This window comes from Mastigoproctus giganteus, chromosome 5, assembly GCF_048544385.1.
Source record: "Mastigoproctus giganteus isolate SK-2022 chromosome 5, ASM4854438v1, whole genome shotgun sequence".
Classification (NCBI taxonomy): Eukaryota; Metazoa; Arthropoda; class Arachnida; order Uropygi; family Thelyphonidae; genus Mastigoproctus; species Mastigoproctus giganteus.
Genome location: NC_143579.1, coordinates 222,894,692 through 222,908,790, shown reverse-complemented (window position 1 = coordinate 222,908,790; position 14,099 = coordinate 222,894,692). Strand labels below are relative to the sequence as shown.

General features: G+C 34.1%; 1 protein-coding gene across 1 annotated transcript in view; it reads left to right on the top strand.

The window, feature by feature from the left end:
* Positions 1–14,099, top strand: part of LOC150086148 (nuclear pore membrane glycoprotein 210-like) — a 129,924-nt gene that overhangs the window by 73,733 nt on the left and 42,092 nt on the right. The window contains exons 15-18 of the mRNA XM_090373742.1: positions 939–1,087; positions 2,537–2,648; positions 11,848–11,910; positions 12,059–12,105. Coding sequence (XP_090229868.1) covers positions 939–1,087; positions 2,537–2,648; positions 11,848–11,910; positions 12,059–12,105 — 371 coding nt within the window. The remainder of the gene's footprint in view (positions 1–938; positions 1,088–2,536; positions 2,649–11,847; positions 11,911–12,058; positions 12,106–14,099) is intronic.

The following is a 14,099-nucleotide window of genomic DNA, read 5'->3' as shown; positions in this document are numbered from 1 at the left end:
ATTTATATAATAAATAAATAAATATATATATATATATATATATATATATATATTTATACAAGGGGCATTCAAAAAATAAGTTACACCTGCCGCAAATGTGTAACTTATTGTGCAACAAATGTGGCGCCTGCATGGAATGGAGTTCATATCATGCACCCTCCGGTAGGTGAATTTCTTTTGTTGATGTAGCAGTGATAGTTGTATAGGAGCAAGCATTCATAATGGCACATTAGCTGGAATATTACTCCAAGTTCGAGGTACGCGGAACAGTACGATTTTTGTGGGCGAAACATCTGAATTGTTCCGAGATTCATCGTGAAATAATGGCGGTTTATGAGGAAAATGCAATGTTGATCGTGTCCAGCCATAGTGAAGTGGTGCCAGTAGTCTGAAAGTGGTCGCACAGAATTGACGGATGCTGATCAAAAAGGAAGGCCATCAACGTTGACCACCGCAGACAATGTGATGCAGTTTGATGAAATGATTTGCAATAATCGAAGACTGATAGTCGCAGAAATGGCAAAGGAGTTGGATATTTTGATAGGCAGTGTTCATTCCATCGTCCGCGAACATCTTGACTATTGCAAATTGTGTGCACAATGGGTTCCTCGTTCACTGACAGACAAACACAAAGGTCAATGCTTTTTGTTAACATAAGCCGGCATTAGATAGGGGTAGGCTAATTTGACTAAGGTTCAAAAAAGGGGAAATAACTTAATATCAGATTTATTGTATATTTGCTTTATTTCCCTTTTTTGAACCTTAGTCAAATTAGCCTACCCCTATCTGATGCCAGCTTCCATTAACTTATTTTTGATGTAATTTTATTTTACAGGTTACTATATTTTGGCCATATTTTCCTTTTGCTTTTGGCTGTCTGTGTAACCTATTTTATATTTATATATATATATATATATTTATTTATTTATTTATTACAGATGCTGAAGTACCACCGTTTGGAAGAGGTTGCAAAACTCTTCAGTTTACATGTAAAGCTGTTGGTCATTCTCGTGTATTTGTTACATATGGTGAAGGACAAAATGTTTTTAAAACTACTGCTGTTATTGCATGCCATAAATCATTAAAGGTAAGCTGTAAGTTTAATCAGTTTGGCCAGATTAAAGTAAAAATAGAGAGCAACTTAATTTCATCTTAATTACAATTATCATAATGAGAGCCACCACTTCCCTACATTTCAAGATAACTTTAAAAAAGATCCCTAGGCCAACTGTTCCTAATATACCTGACCTAAAGTATTGGTAATACTTTTAGAGGCATTCAGATCAATTAGTAAATAATCTTGCTATTAGCTGTCACTGGAGGAGTGTGAATAGCAGTATTTGGGAGTGACGATATTAGTTAATTTCAGTGCTTCTGAAATCCAGTCCCATCTTATTTTCCACTAAAAAGAATTTTCTGTTTCCATGCTCTTTAGTATTAACATTAGTAAAGGCTAAAAGCTGTAAGAGTGCCAGGCTTTTGTTGCATCAGAATAAAAAAAAAGTTATTCAATCAACTGTATCCACTCTTATCATATTTTCCCGCCTCTAGAATGTACTTCCAGCTGCCTTCATTTCACCAGACTGTTAATCTCGGCCACCTAGAGAGTCAGTTCATTGCAGTAGTTGACAGCATACTGACTAGACATAAACTTTTTGCGATGTCTATTAATTTTCCTAGGTAGTTTGCATTTTATGCCCCTGGATTTGCTAGATGCAAACATATGGTAGATCATTGTTAATACCAGTGTGCTTTCCTGGCCACCTGCTTATATTGCATGCTATAAGATAGTGAGAAATACTTCACTTTATTCTGACAAGCTTGAGTTTAGAATTTGGATAAATTTACATAAAACTGAAGTTCAAATTAAGAGCATTTAAGTCTTAGTATTCTTCTTTAATCAACAAATATGAAGAAATATAAAATCTATTTAAATTTTGCCTGTTTACTCATACACTTCAGTTACTCACAGCATTTTGCACTTTGTTTTAAAAACAGGTACTTATTTTAAAGCCACTTTATATGTATAAACTTTACGCATTGTTTTTGCCCATCAGTTCCCTTTAAATGCAGTTAGTTATTTAAATTCTCATATTGGTCACACAGATAAGTAACAAAGTTTGCTAGAACTGAATATTTCAGTTCTTATTTAACTCATTCACAATCATGTTTTGTTTTATAACATTAGTCACCACATGGCACTGGCCTTTGATACAACTCTGTTTTTAACACTATAGGCAGTTGTGAATATTTTATGTAGTTTTTTATTTACTCATTTGCTGTTTAAAATGAAAAAAAAAAAAGAAAGAAAAGAAATGTGTGCATGGGATGATCTTTAATTTTTTTAAAATTGATCTTATAGCTGCCTTGAAGTATTTAAATTTTAGGTGAACTGCACACACCCAATCATATAAAAACTAATATATCACTAATGAGTTAATTTATAATATTTGATTATATACTTTTGCCTACTTTCTAACAATTAAGTTATGACAAAACGTATAGATGACCAGATATGATGTTTTGTTACTTGTAGCCAGTGCATCCTGTAAGAGTTGCTGTTTTGTCACTGGGATCATCAAAAGAAGTTGCATTTGAAGGAGGTCCCAGAGAATGGCCTATGTATCCTAAGGGACATTTCATTACAGGTGATTTATTTACTAATAATTCTTCATATAGAGCAGTATATCTGTCTGTCTGTCTCTCTCACATACAAAGTATAGAATGCATAAAATTCTCCAGCTTGAAAAAGGTTTTATCTTTTGTAATACAGTAGTTGATGCAACACAATGTAGTTAACTGGCTTACAAATAGCATAATAAGGAAGCTTTATGTAACCACCACTCACATATAATATGTTTTAATAGGTATTACTTTTAAGCCATTAATTATTATTAAATGGATCTTAAATACCAGAAAGTAAATGTGAAATGAAATGTACAATCAAAAATAATTGTTAAGGAAAAATAAACAAATTATAAAGTAATTATAGTTAATAAAATATGGTAAAAGGGATTAAAATATCTTTCCCCCCCCTCCAACTTTAAGTGATGAGTTCGCTATGCCACAGAGAGCAAATGATGAGGATTTCATTATTTTAAAGATTTGAGATCTGGGACTATAATTTGTTTCATTTATTAGATGATTTCAAGGTATATTACTACTATTGGGATTTTAGGGGTAAGAGATGTGACTGTGTCTGCTTTCCAGTTTCTTGATTGTTTAAGATAATCACTATTTCATGTAATCATATTCAAATAATCAGTATCCCACTGCACATAGGTATATTATATACACTCGTATATATGAGCCTGTGCACCCACACATCTATACTGAGTGGTGATGTATGCATGCATCCATCCATGTATGCTTGAGTGGTGTTATTAGCATAGGCATACAATGCAAGAAAACAAGCTTATGCAGCATCAACCAAAAAAAAAAAAAAAAACACTTCCATTTCACCCCTCCATTCATTCCAAATGCCTGTCCAGCTCAGCCTTAAATTTATTTAGGCTATCAACTTCCACAACAAAAGATGGAAGTCTGTTCCACCAATCAACTACCCTCTGGCTAAAAGCAAATTTCCACACATCTATTCTACAATTATCTTTCCTCAATTTGAATCTATGCCCCCTCAGATTCTTAATCTGAGCAAGAGGAAGAAGTCCATCAGCATTCAGCTTGCTCAACCCATTCAAGGCCTTATACACCTCAATCAGATCACGTCGCAGGTGCTTACTCTCCAGGTGCTGCAATTTGCAGAACTTAAGCCTTTCTTGGTAAGAGCACCCCTTTGTTCCCCTCACCAATCTTGTTACCCTTCTTTGCTCATTCTAGCAACTCTACATCCTAAAATGTGGCCTCCAGACCTGTACAGAGTAATCTAGGTGTGGCCTGACTATTGCCTTGTACAACGGGATAATCACCTCCCTGTCCCTGCTAGCAAAATTCCTATATATCATTGACAAGACTCCATGACCTGCCCTGGCCGCCCATCTGCACTGCTCAGCAACTTCATATTTGACTTCACAATTACCCTCAGGTCTTTTTCACTTTATACTTCTCTGAGTGTAGTACCACAGTTGGTACATTTCTCTTGGGTTATTGCTGCCCATATGCAGTACTTTGCGTTTGTCAATGTTAAACTTCAGTTGCCACTTCTCAGCCCATTTGCCCAACATATCTATATCCAGTTGGAGTAGCATACTGTCTTTACTGTCGTTAATAACCCTGCCAACCTTTGTATCATCTGCAAACTTGAACATTAATCCTGAGATACCTTCATCAATATCATTGATGAATACACAAAACAACAATGGGCCCAGCACCGAACCGTATGGAACTTCACTAATAACATTTGTCCACAAAGAGCAGTGTCCATTGATTACCACTCTCTGTTCTGTCCCACTCAACCATCCCTTTATCCATTGTAGCAACTTATCTTTAATGCCATACCTCTCAAATTTGTACAGCAGTCTTCCATGTGCAACAGTATCAAAAGCTTTCCTGAAATCCAATCATATGATATCAAAATTATTTTTGACATTCAGTTCCTTTGTGACCACATCATAGTATCCAATCAAATTGGTCAGACAACACCTCCCTTTAACAAACCCATGCTGTGCCTTAACTATTACTGCAGTATTGTGTAGATGATCCTGCAATGCTTCTTTAACCAGTGACTCCATTATTTTCCCCAGAACACAAGTTAAACTAACAGGTCTATAGTTACTTGTGTCACCTTTTGAACTCCCTTTGTGAATTGGTGATACATTTGCATACCTCCAGTCCATGGGGGATCTCCATTGTTTCCTTTCTGAGTCCAAGGAAGCTCTGATAATTATGGCTAAGAGTTTGCTTACTTCCTTTGCTGCCTCCTTTAATATAGCTGGATAGATCCTGACCACCCCAGGTGCCTTCCTTATGTTTAACTTCAACAATTTCTCCTCCACTTTGCTGTCAGTTATTACAAAATCACTTAGCTCCCTGTTAGAGTTTGATAAACATCTGGCATTGCCTTCATTGAATAACTCCTCATGTGTGAATGTAGATTCAAAATACTCATTCAGTTTATCAGCTACCTGAGCATGATCATCAGTAGTCAACCCATCTATGTTAAGTGGTCCAATCTGATTCATCCCTTTCCTTCTAGAGTTTACATAAATAAAGAACTCTTTGCTGTTTTTCTTTGCATCCTTTTCCAAAGATTTCTCATAATCTGCCTTCGCTTGCCTAACCTCGTTTGTGAATTGATATGCATGTATACACCAATGCTTGAGTGGTGGCATATGCATGTATATACACCTATATTGAGTGGTCAGTTTATTAGATACATCAACCTGAAAAGAAGTTTTACTTCCTTTAGCCTTCAGAATAGCTTCAAATTATTAGGACGTGAAGTCCACGAGGTGGGAAAAGCATTCTACAGGAATGCTGGCCCATTCAGATTTGATCAACAAATCAGGTTGACCTGTTGACTGAGCAGGCTAGTGAATTGTGGTGAAGTCACTCATGCTAATCCTAGAACCATTCCTAAATAATCCATGCCTTCCAGCATTACACATTATCCTGCTGGAAGTAACTGTTAACAGCTGGATAAATTACATGCATGAAAGGATGCATTTAGTAAGCCAAGCCATTTAGAATGTTGATCCATCTATATCAGGAGACCTAATACTTTCCACACCATAACACTCCTACCACCAGCCTACATTATTAATACCTCACACAGTGGATCCATTCATTCATGTTGCTGTTATTGTATCCTGGTTCTGCTGTTGTCATAGCCTATGTCCATACCATGGTTCCAGCTATACCATGCTGACAGCATGGAATAACTGGAACCAGGGTTCATCAGCCCAGGTCACCTTTCTCCATTCCTCAGATGTTCACTATTATACACGCTCTACTTGAAAAAAAAAAAAAAAAAAAAAGAGACAAATAATTTAGTCTCTATTTTTATCTATCATTTATTTAAGTGACCTACTTCTTGATGAGGGATCAGAATGTCTTGAAAGTGGCTGTCACAGCATTGTCTCATCTTTTAAATAAATGGCAATTAGGCATTTGTTTTTAATTAGTGCAATACCAAGGAAAGTCATTGTAAAGCTGTGATTATTGTTTTCATTTTTAGATGCATCTGCAAACTTACTTTGGTATCACATTGCACCATTGTGTATTATGTCTGAAGAAGTGTGTTTTTAGGCCCTTTGTGTGTTGCGTGCATTTAGAAACCTGAAACAACATGGGGAAAAACCTACTTTCTCTACTGAAATCTGTAACCACAATGTCGATTGATGAGGCCATGGAAATTCCCCCAGTCTGTGATGTAATTTGAACTCGCACCACTCAATGAATGACACGTGGCAAAGCTACTACTGTACAGAGGACGTATTAAATGGTGATTTTATACTAATGCCTACTTCAAGTTCAGCAAATATATATTACTGCTTTGTTGTTATTGCAGAGGCAAAATTTGTTATTAACTGTTTAATGTGCTTGAGGAGGGTCAGTTTATGACAATTCTTATTCTTAAAATAAGGAGTGCTCTGCTTTTGCCCATGTACTGGTATTAGTTGGCCATCCAGTTTCAGTTCAAGATCTGGCTACTGTGAGCTATAAAATTATTACATTGAACAGGCAGTTTATGTCCTACTGACTGCTAAAACACATGAAAGGGAAAGACAGTCCACCAAACTTCAGATAATTTCAGAAAGGCCAAATAATATTAGCTGTTTTATAATTTTGTATAGTCAGTTTAAAACATAGTGATTCTCTACCTTTACAGTTTTATGTAATTTTATTTTATTGCATAAAATAATATTTAGATGAAATACAAAGCAAATAGTTTATACAAAAGAAAATTTCAGTATTAGACATAACTAGTTGATACAGCAACACTTTGCTGCTCAGTCGAGAAAGGATGTTGATGGTTCACCTAGTTTCAAAAATGTATTGGCGTGTGCAGGCAGAATGTTACATGCAGTGTTCTATGGTACATGCCGAAATAAATGCTGTCGATGCAACATTTAGATGCATCTGCAAACTTAAAAAAAGTAAAGTAAGTTCTGGAAACCTACATCCACAGCTTGCTTTTAGACTGTCTGGCTGATAGCTAATTACAGACAGTCTAAAAGAAAGTACAATTTGAATTGTGGACAAATGCAGCTGCAAGCTGTGGACAAGCACAGTTGCAATGGTCTTTATTGCAGTCATAGCTCGTAGCAGAAAAAATTTTGCATTCACAACAAGTTCTACTGGTATTGTACTACTTTCAAATAATAGAATGCCGACAGTGGTGTTGGTCCAGTAAGGTCCTCTTGTGTAATAACTCTGGGAAAGCTGTAAAAATAATCTCAAAAACCATACCAAGTAAAAAATTGTCTTATGTTTAGGAAGAAACAAAAAATTACAGATTTTTATCTTCATATCAGTTAACGTAGGCTCATTTTTTTTTCAAGAGGACTTTCACAGGGGCAGGGTTAAGTTATTGTTTATTCGGCAGAATTAAAGTTTACTTTTGGATCTTTTATTTGCAGAATTTGGATTTATTTCAGTTTTTTTGGGAAGTGGCCATTAATTTTTGCATTAAAAAATGAGAGTGAGAGACAATTTTGTAAAGATTGCTTTTATATATTGGCTATGTGAAAAAATATAATTTCCTATACAATAAAATAAATTGGAAATTTTTGTGTGTGTTTATCAGTATTTTTCTGGGGAGTTTCCATAGCTTTCATCAGATTCTCATAGGGGATCCATGGCCCAAAAAAAGTCTCGAAGGGATCCATGACCAAAGAAAAAGTTTTAAACGAGCTACTGATTTAGTGCCATTGCTACAGTGTAATAACAGTTATATAGACAGTTATCCTAATATTTTAATACATGTTTAAAATTTTGTACCTGCTCAGTTACCAAATGCCTAGCCTGATCTTCCATTATGTCCTGAACAGTAGATAGTGGTTAGCCATAGTTTGGTAAAATTATTCATGTAATTTATTTCGTCACTTGTAAATAAGTGTTCACTGAAATACTGGACAAACCATAAACACACTACAGCTTAGGATGAATGGTCATTATTACTAATATTGGAAAAATTATGCAAGGGAACAAGTTTTCACAAGAATCAGCCATAATAATAAAAAAAATAAAAAAATTACTTCATTTGTCCATCCCCTCTAATTTGTCTAGTTCTCCTTTCAATATATTAAAACTACCCACTTCCACAACGTCAGGGTGAAAGTTTATCCCAATGATCAGTTACTCTCTGGCCGATAGCTAATTTCTGCACATCTGTCCTTGCAACCATCCTTCTCCAGGTTTAAATTTATGTCCTCTTTTGTGTATCATTCAAGAAAGAGTAAAGAAGCTACCTGTGTTTAGTTTACTCAACCCATTTAAAGCCTTAAACACTTCAGTCAAGTCTCCTTGCAGGTGCCTAGTTTCCACACGCAGTTTATAAAACTAAAATCTTTCATGATGTGAGTACCCTTTGTGCTCCTTATCTCCTTGCTGTTTGAACCCATTCAAACAGACCTACATCCATCCTAAAATGAGGCTTCCAATCCTGTATACAGTGATCAAGATGCGATTTAACTATTGCCTTGTACAATAGGATAATCACCTTTGTTCCTGTTGGAAAGTTTCTTGTATATTACTGATAACACCCACTGAGCTTTCCTAGCAGCCTATCTGCACTGTTAAGAGAGAGAGAGAGAGAGAGAGAGAGAGCTGCATGTAAAAACCAGAGTTAGGTCTCCACTACCTTGAGTTTAGTACCACCCAAAGGGTTTATTATTCTAGGATTATTGCTACCCAACACTATGTTGGGTAGCATTTATTTAATGTTTGATTCTTTATGTGTGGTCCACGGATGGGCTTTATGGGGGGATTCATGAATTGTGTGCAAAAATGATTTTTCTTCACATACCACAGAACAAATGTTGCCTTCATGATCAGTTGCACTGGTATTGAACTACTTTCAATGGAATGGCCTCATAAAAGGTTAATCTTCCATTTATTAAATAACTTCAGAGTTACATCTGTCAACCTTAAACATAAATTGCCATTTTTCAGCCCATTTATTTAATTTATGGGCTGCTTTATGGCATTATTTAAGCATTGAACTGTTTTATAAAAACTAAAGATCCTGAACTTCTGAGGCTAGAAATATACAGTTCTGCTAAAGCATTAAAAACATAACATTAAAATATTATTATTACTTTTCCCAATGATGTACATGTCCTTTTATAAACACAAAAAAAATTTACTGTCCAATACCTACACCTCTTCGTCCAAGTGAAACCTTCTCTGTCCATGAAAGTGTCCCTTAAGTTACTGGAAAGAGGGTCACCAGGAGTCAGGTATAGAGAATAAGGGGAACAAACAAAGATTTCAAACCCTGCATCTCCAATAGCAGACATTACAGCGGTAGATCTGTGTGCTGGTGGAAAAGGATATTGTGATGCAACTTCCCTTTCTGCTTCATCCTGATGCCTTTGTGCAGTTTCACTATTTGCACATAATATTTAATTCTTTTCATGTGTGCCCTTATGTGTGTCATCAAAGAAAGAGTAAGGATGCCACTGACATTTTGTTTACTCAACCATTTAAAGCCTTAAACAGAAAGCACCACTCCTTGAGCATCCCAAATAATGGGGACCACTACCTTGCCTACTGACCAAGCAACACAGAATTTCTTGAGTGCAGAGAGCAGGGATATGTGCTTCCCAGTCAATCTTTGGCACTTGGATTCAGGATCAAAATGACATAACTTGTGTCTTTTCCATAGTCATGAACCAGAAAAGAAAATCCAAGATTATACCTAAATCTCTCCAATAAGGTGTTCTGTTTTTATGCAGTGGGCTTTCTGGTCAGTGGTTAATATTAGTGGAATTTAATCATATGGAAACTTTTTTTCAGCTTCAAGTAATTGATCAGTATATTACATTCACTTTCTTTAATTATACCAACAGACTAATATATTTAAGTCATATGATAATCATTCATCAATGTTTCTTCACTGTTGCAACTGTTTCTGAATTGAGATGTTGATGAGCAACCTAACAGCAATTACCTTTGCACTTTCTGTCTTGAGTGAAATTTGAATACCACTTAGCAACAGTGGAATGTACTTTGAGGGGAATCCTCCAGTGTTACTGGCATATCAACATAAACTTCTGTTTTTGACATGCCTTCAAATGCAGATATGTGATAACAGTGCAAATTGTGGTATTTCCATTTTTGTATTTTAAACAGACATTTCTTTAACTTTAAGCCCATGGACATGTCTTCAAAAAAAAAGAAAAAGAAAAAAGGAAAAAGCTATTGTTAGTATATTGATATTAAGTGATATTTCCTGCACAAAATTTCAGGGTTGTGTGAATAATATAGCTGGGCTATTTTAGAAACTTTAAATAAAAACCTCATATATTAAAATTTTGTGCAGAATTTTATTGCATATAAAAAGACTTTCAAGTGGATTACTATGTCGTGGTAATTTAAATTTCAGTGATTGTTTTGCTATTTAAGTGCTGGTATTCCATTTGTTTGAAACAATTTGGAATTATTTTAATGTAATGGACCCTCATTTTGACAGCTGAATTAATAAGAAATTGATGTAAAGCAAAATTAAAATTACATTTGTTTTTCTGTGTAAAAAAAGGTTTTTCATAATTTCTTTATTAACATGCATCGTTTTCTTCTTATTCTCGTATGGGATTGGAATCAAATATAGACTTTTATTTTTAATGGAAATAGAGGTTTGTAATAGACTTACATTATTTTTTAACTGTATGCATATTGGGCCTGAAACTTATCCAATTGGGTTTAGCACATCAATACTCAGAAATAGAATGACCAGTCATACTGATATTTTATTGCTTTTTTAGAAAAAAAATTAACTTTTTTTTTTTTTTTTTTGATAGCTTTAAGTACCCCCTCCAAGGTATGGTTATAGAGAAAGAAGACAGTGTAATGCTTGCTTATCCCCGACTTCACACACCCAAGAGTTGTATCTTTTGGAGCTCCTGTACTTATATTCTAATGAATTTATGGCCTGGGAAAGTGTTTGTTTTTTTATCTTGGGGTTCTTATAGGAAGTTGGCAACTCATTGTAATGTGCATTGAAGTTGTATTGGAGCAAGCAAGATTTTCTAAGAATTTATGGTCAGTGATCATAGTTTTAGATAAGGTACTGAAATGTATTGTGAACTAGGGCCAGAATTTTCATATTTTTACTTTTCGGTTGTTTAAATAAGCAACAACTGAAAAGTTGTAAGCATTTGAAAGATTGGGTTTAGTAGTTTGTGTGTGTGCCTTCCATTCAATCACAATATAGAATTTATGCACTTACTCTGAGTGGTTCAGTGGTGTAGTTACTATTTTAATTCTGAACAGATTAACAGGTATTGTGTCCCTTCATCATTAGTTTGTTTTATATATGTTTGGTACCCTTACTTAGGATATGACATTGTGAAAGAAAGCTTCAGTAATAAATTGTTTAATGATAAATTCAGTAATAAATAATTGTGAAATAAAACATCAGTAATAAATTTTGCTTTTCATGTGAGAAATTATGGACTTGTAAATCATGTTTGTTATAAGCTGTCAAGTTCAAGAATGGTACTTTTAATTGTTTCCTAGTGTCTACCAAGAAATTATCATTAGAGAGAAAAATTAATAAATGTAGGTGACTTATCTGAAGATTATGTTCAGATAAGTCATAATGGTTCATTTAGAACTATCATTATTGCACAGCTCTGTTATTTGTTTCTTTTTAACTTTTTGAATAATTGTTTTTAAAAAAAAGTACATTTTACCTCTTTAAAGTTTTCACATTTTTCTTTTAAGTGACATCTGGAAATGAAAATTTGGTTAACATTGTTCCAATCGAAGACAAATACCGATACAATAGTAAGTAATAACTGTATAATGGTACTTTTATAAATCATGTTTTTCAGTATATTCCATGCATAGCCCATGCATAATATTATGCATAATTTAATTAGATATATACTTAGTGTTCCTTTGTATTAATACTATTTCACTTTGTTCATTTCAGAAGATCTTCATGTATATAGAGTAACCTGTAAAGATTTAGGAGAAGCGGTCAGTATTTCTATCATTTAACTGTTTTAATTGTTATACATAACGCAGTATTAATTAATATTAAATAAAGACTGAAAGTGGTTTCTTTATTTCTGTTACTCTTCTCTGTGGATACTGGTTTATCTTTCCATGATCCATGAATAGGTGTATGCCACTTATATGTTATTAAACCTTTGAGCAGGCATATTGGGCATACAGTATTAACATAGAAAAACTGGTATGAATTTCTTTAAGGCTCCATTTTAGAATAAAAAAAAAATAAGCGTAATAAATATTACTATTAATTTTCTATAGCACTTTCATTTTGATTTTTTTTATTCTTTTGTCAATAAAATGTTTGCCTTAAGGCAGTTAGGAAATAATTCTTTTGGAAAACAAGGCTGTTGTTTCAAATGAATTTTTTATTTTATAATCTAATATAGTATCTGAATTAAGAATAAATTTTAAAGTTTACCCACCTTTCAAATGTTTCTTGCTGTTATTCCAAGAAGCCCAAGTAATGAATTCTGCACTCCAGCACACCTATTGCTGTCGCTGTTTTTATGCATCCAGAAATGGTTAATTTAATTTTATATTGCCATTAGGCCCACTTATAAATTTTTAAAACTTTAATAATGATATGTTACTAACTGGCTCTTCAAATATATTTGGAAGAAATAAAGATTATTCATGTTGTAGAAGAATTAATCCTTTATTCTGAAATTATAAAATATGCACTCTAAGATGCAATTTCTTGTCATTAAAATGCCTTCTCTTCATTATTTTTCTCATAGCACTTTTTTTGATTTTTGATCATTAAAAAAAAAAAAGGTAAATTGCAGCCATTATCAACCCACTGCAGGATGGAAGCCTCCTCAACAATTCATGCTGAGGGAAATGAACCATAATCTGCCACGCTAGTCCAGTGCGGGTTGGCAGATCGATCGTATTCAGCAGTCAGGGGCTTGAACCCCGGTCTACTCAAAGAGCATGTGCTACTGAACTCCCGCTCCTGACCACTCGGCTACGGAGGCCTTTTGATTATGATTATATATCATTTGATATATGATTAAACATAAACTTAATGAAGAATAAATGTTAATATGAATGATTCCCAACATATAAATTCTGTTATATGCATAGACAAAAGTTGAAGTATAGCTGAGTTTGCACGCTTACTCTTTGTAAATTGAACCAAAATTGTTCACCTCAGTTGAGTAACTGATGCAAATGAGCATATATTCACATTCTTCTGATATACAAACATAGGTGGTTTTAAAGTATAAAAGGTCTGCTCATGTATTTCTCATTCGGTAGATACCAAGCATATCTGAGTAACATTTTGTGGCTCAGTGGTACAGAGACAATGTATGAATGATTCATTCCAGCAGAGCAGAGCTGTTGTGGTGTGGAAGAAGGCAACTGAGTATAGTTTGAAACTACACCTTAGTTATGATATATATGACAACGGAGAAAGTTTAATAAGTTTAATAACATCAAAATTACCAATAGACAATTCTGTTTGATCGCCCTCATTATTTAAACTGTACTTATTACCCTAGATTTAAAAATGTAGCTATAGATCAAAAGTATAAAAACATACCTGTCAACTTTTCCTGTTGATGAAAATGTGCCTTTTACAGTTTTATGAAAAGTGGATTAATTGTGATTCACTGTCTCTGAAAACTTTCCCATAACGCTTTTTGGATGTTATTTTGATTCTGGCCAAATCATACTTCAGTTTTGTTAAAGAAATGGTGATAGCCGACTAGTGGCACTGTTGTCTCCCCATTTTGAAAGTTAGTATATGAATGCAAAACAATGCAAAAAAAACTGTCAAAAGCAGTATACATAAGCTTCATTTGAAATTTTGCATTCAAGTATACTGTGCTAAAAAGGATTTGTATATTATATTATATTATACACAGATGTGTACTATGAAATAGCTGTCATAACATATCATAATAAGTTGTAATACTTTTTCACATTTGCAGTGTAGGTTAAATGAAAGTGGA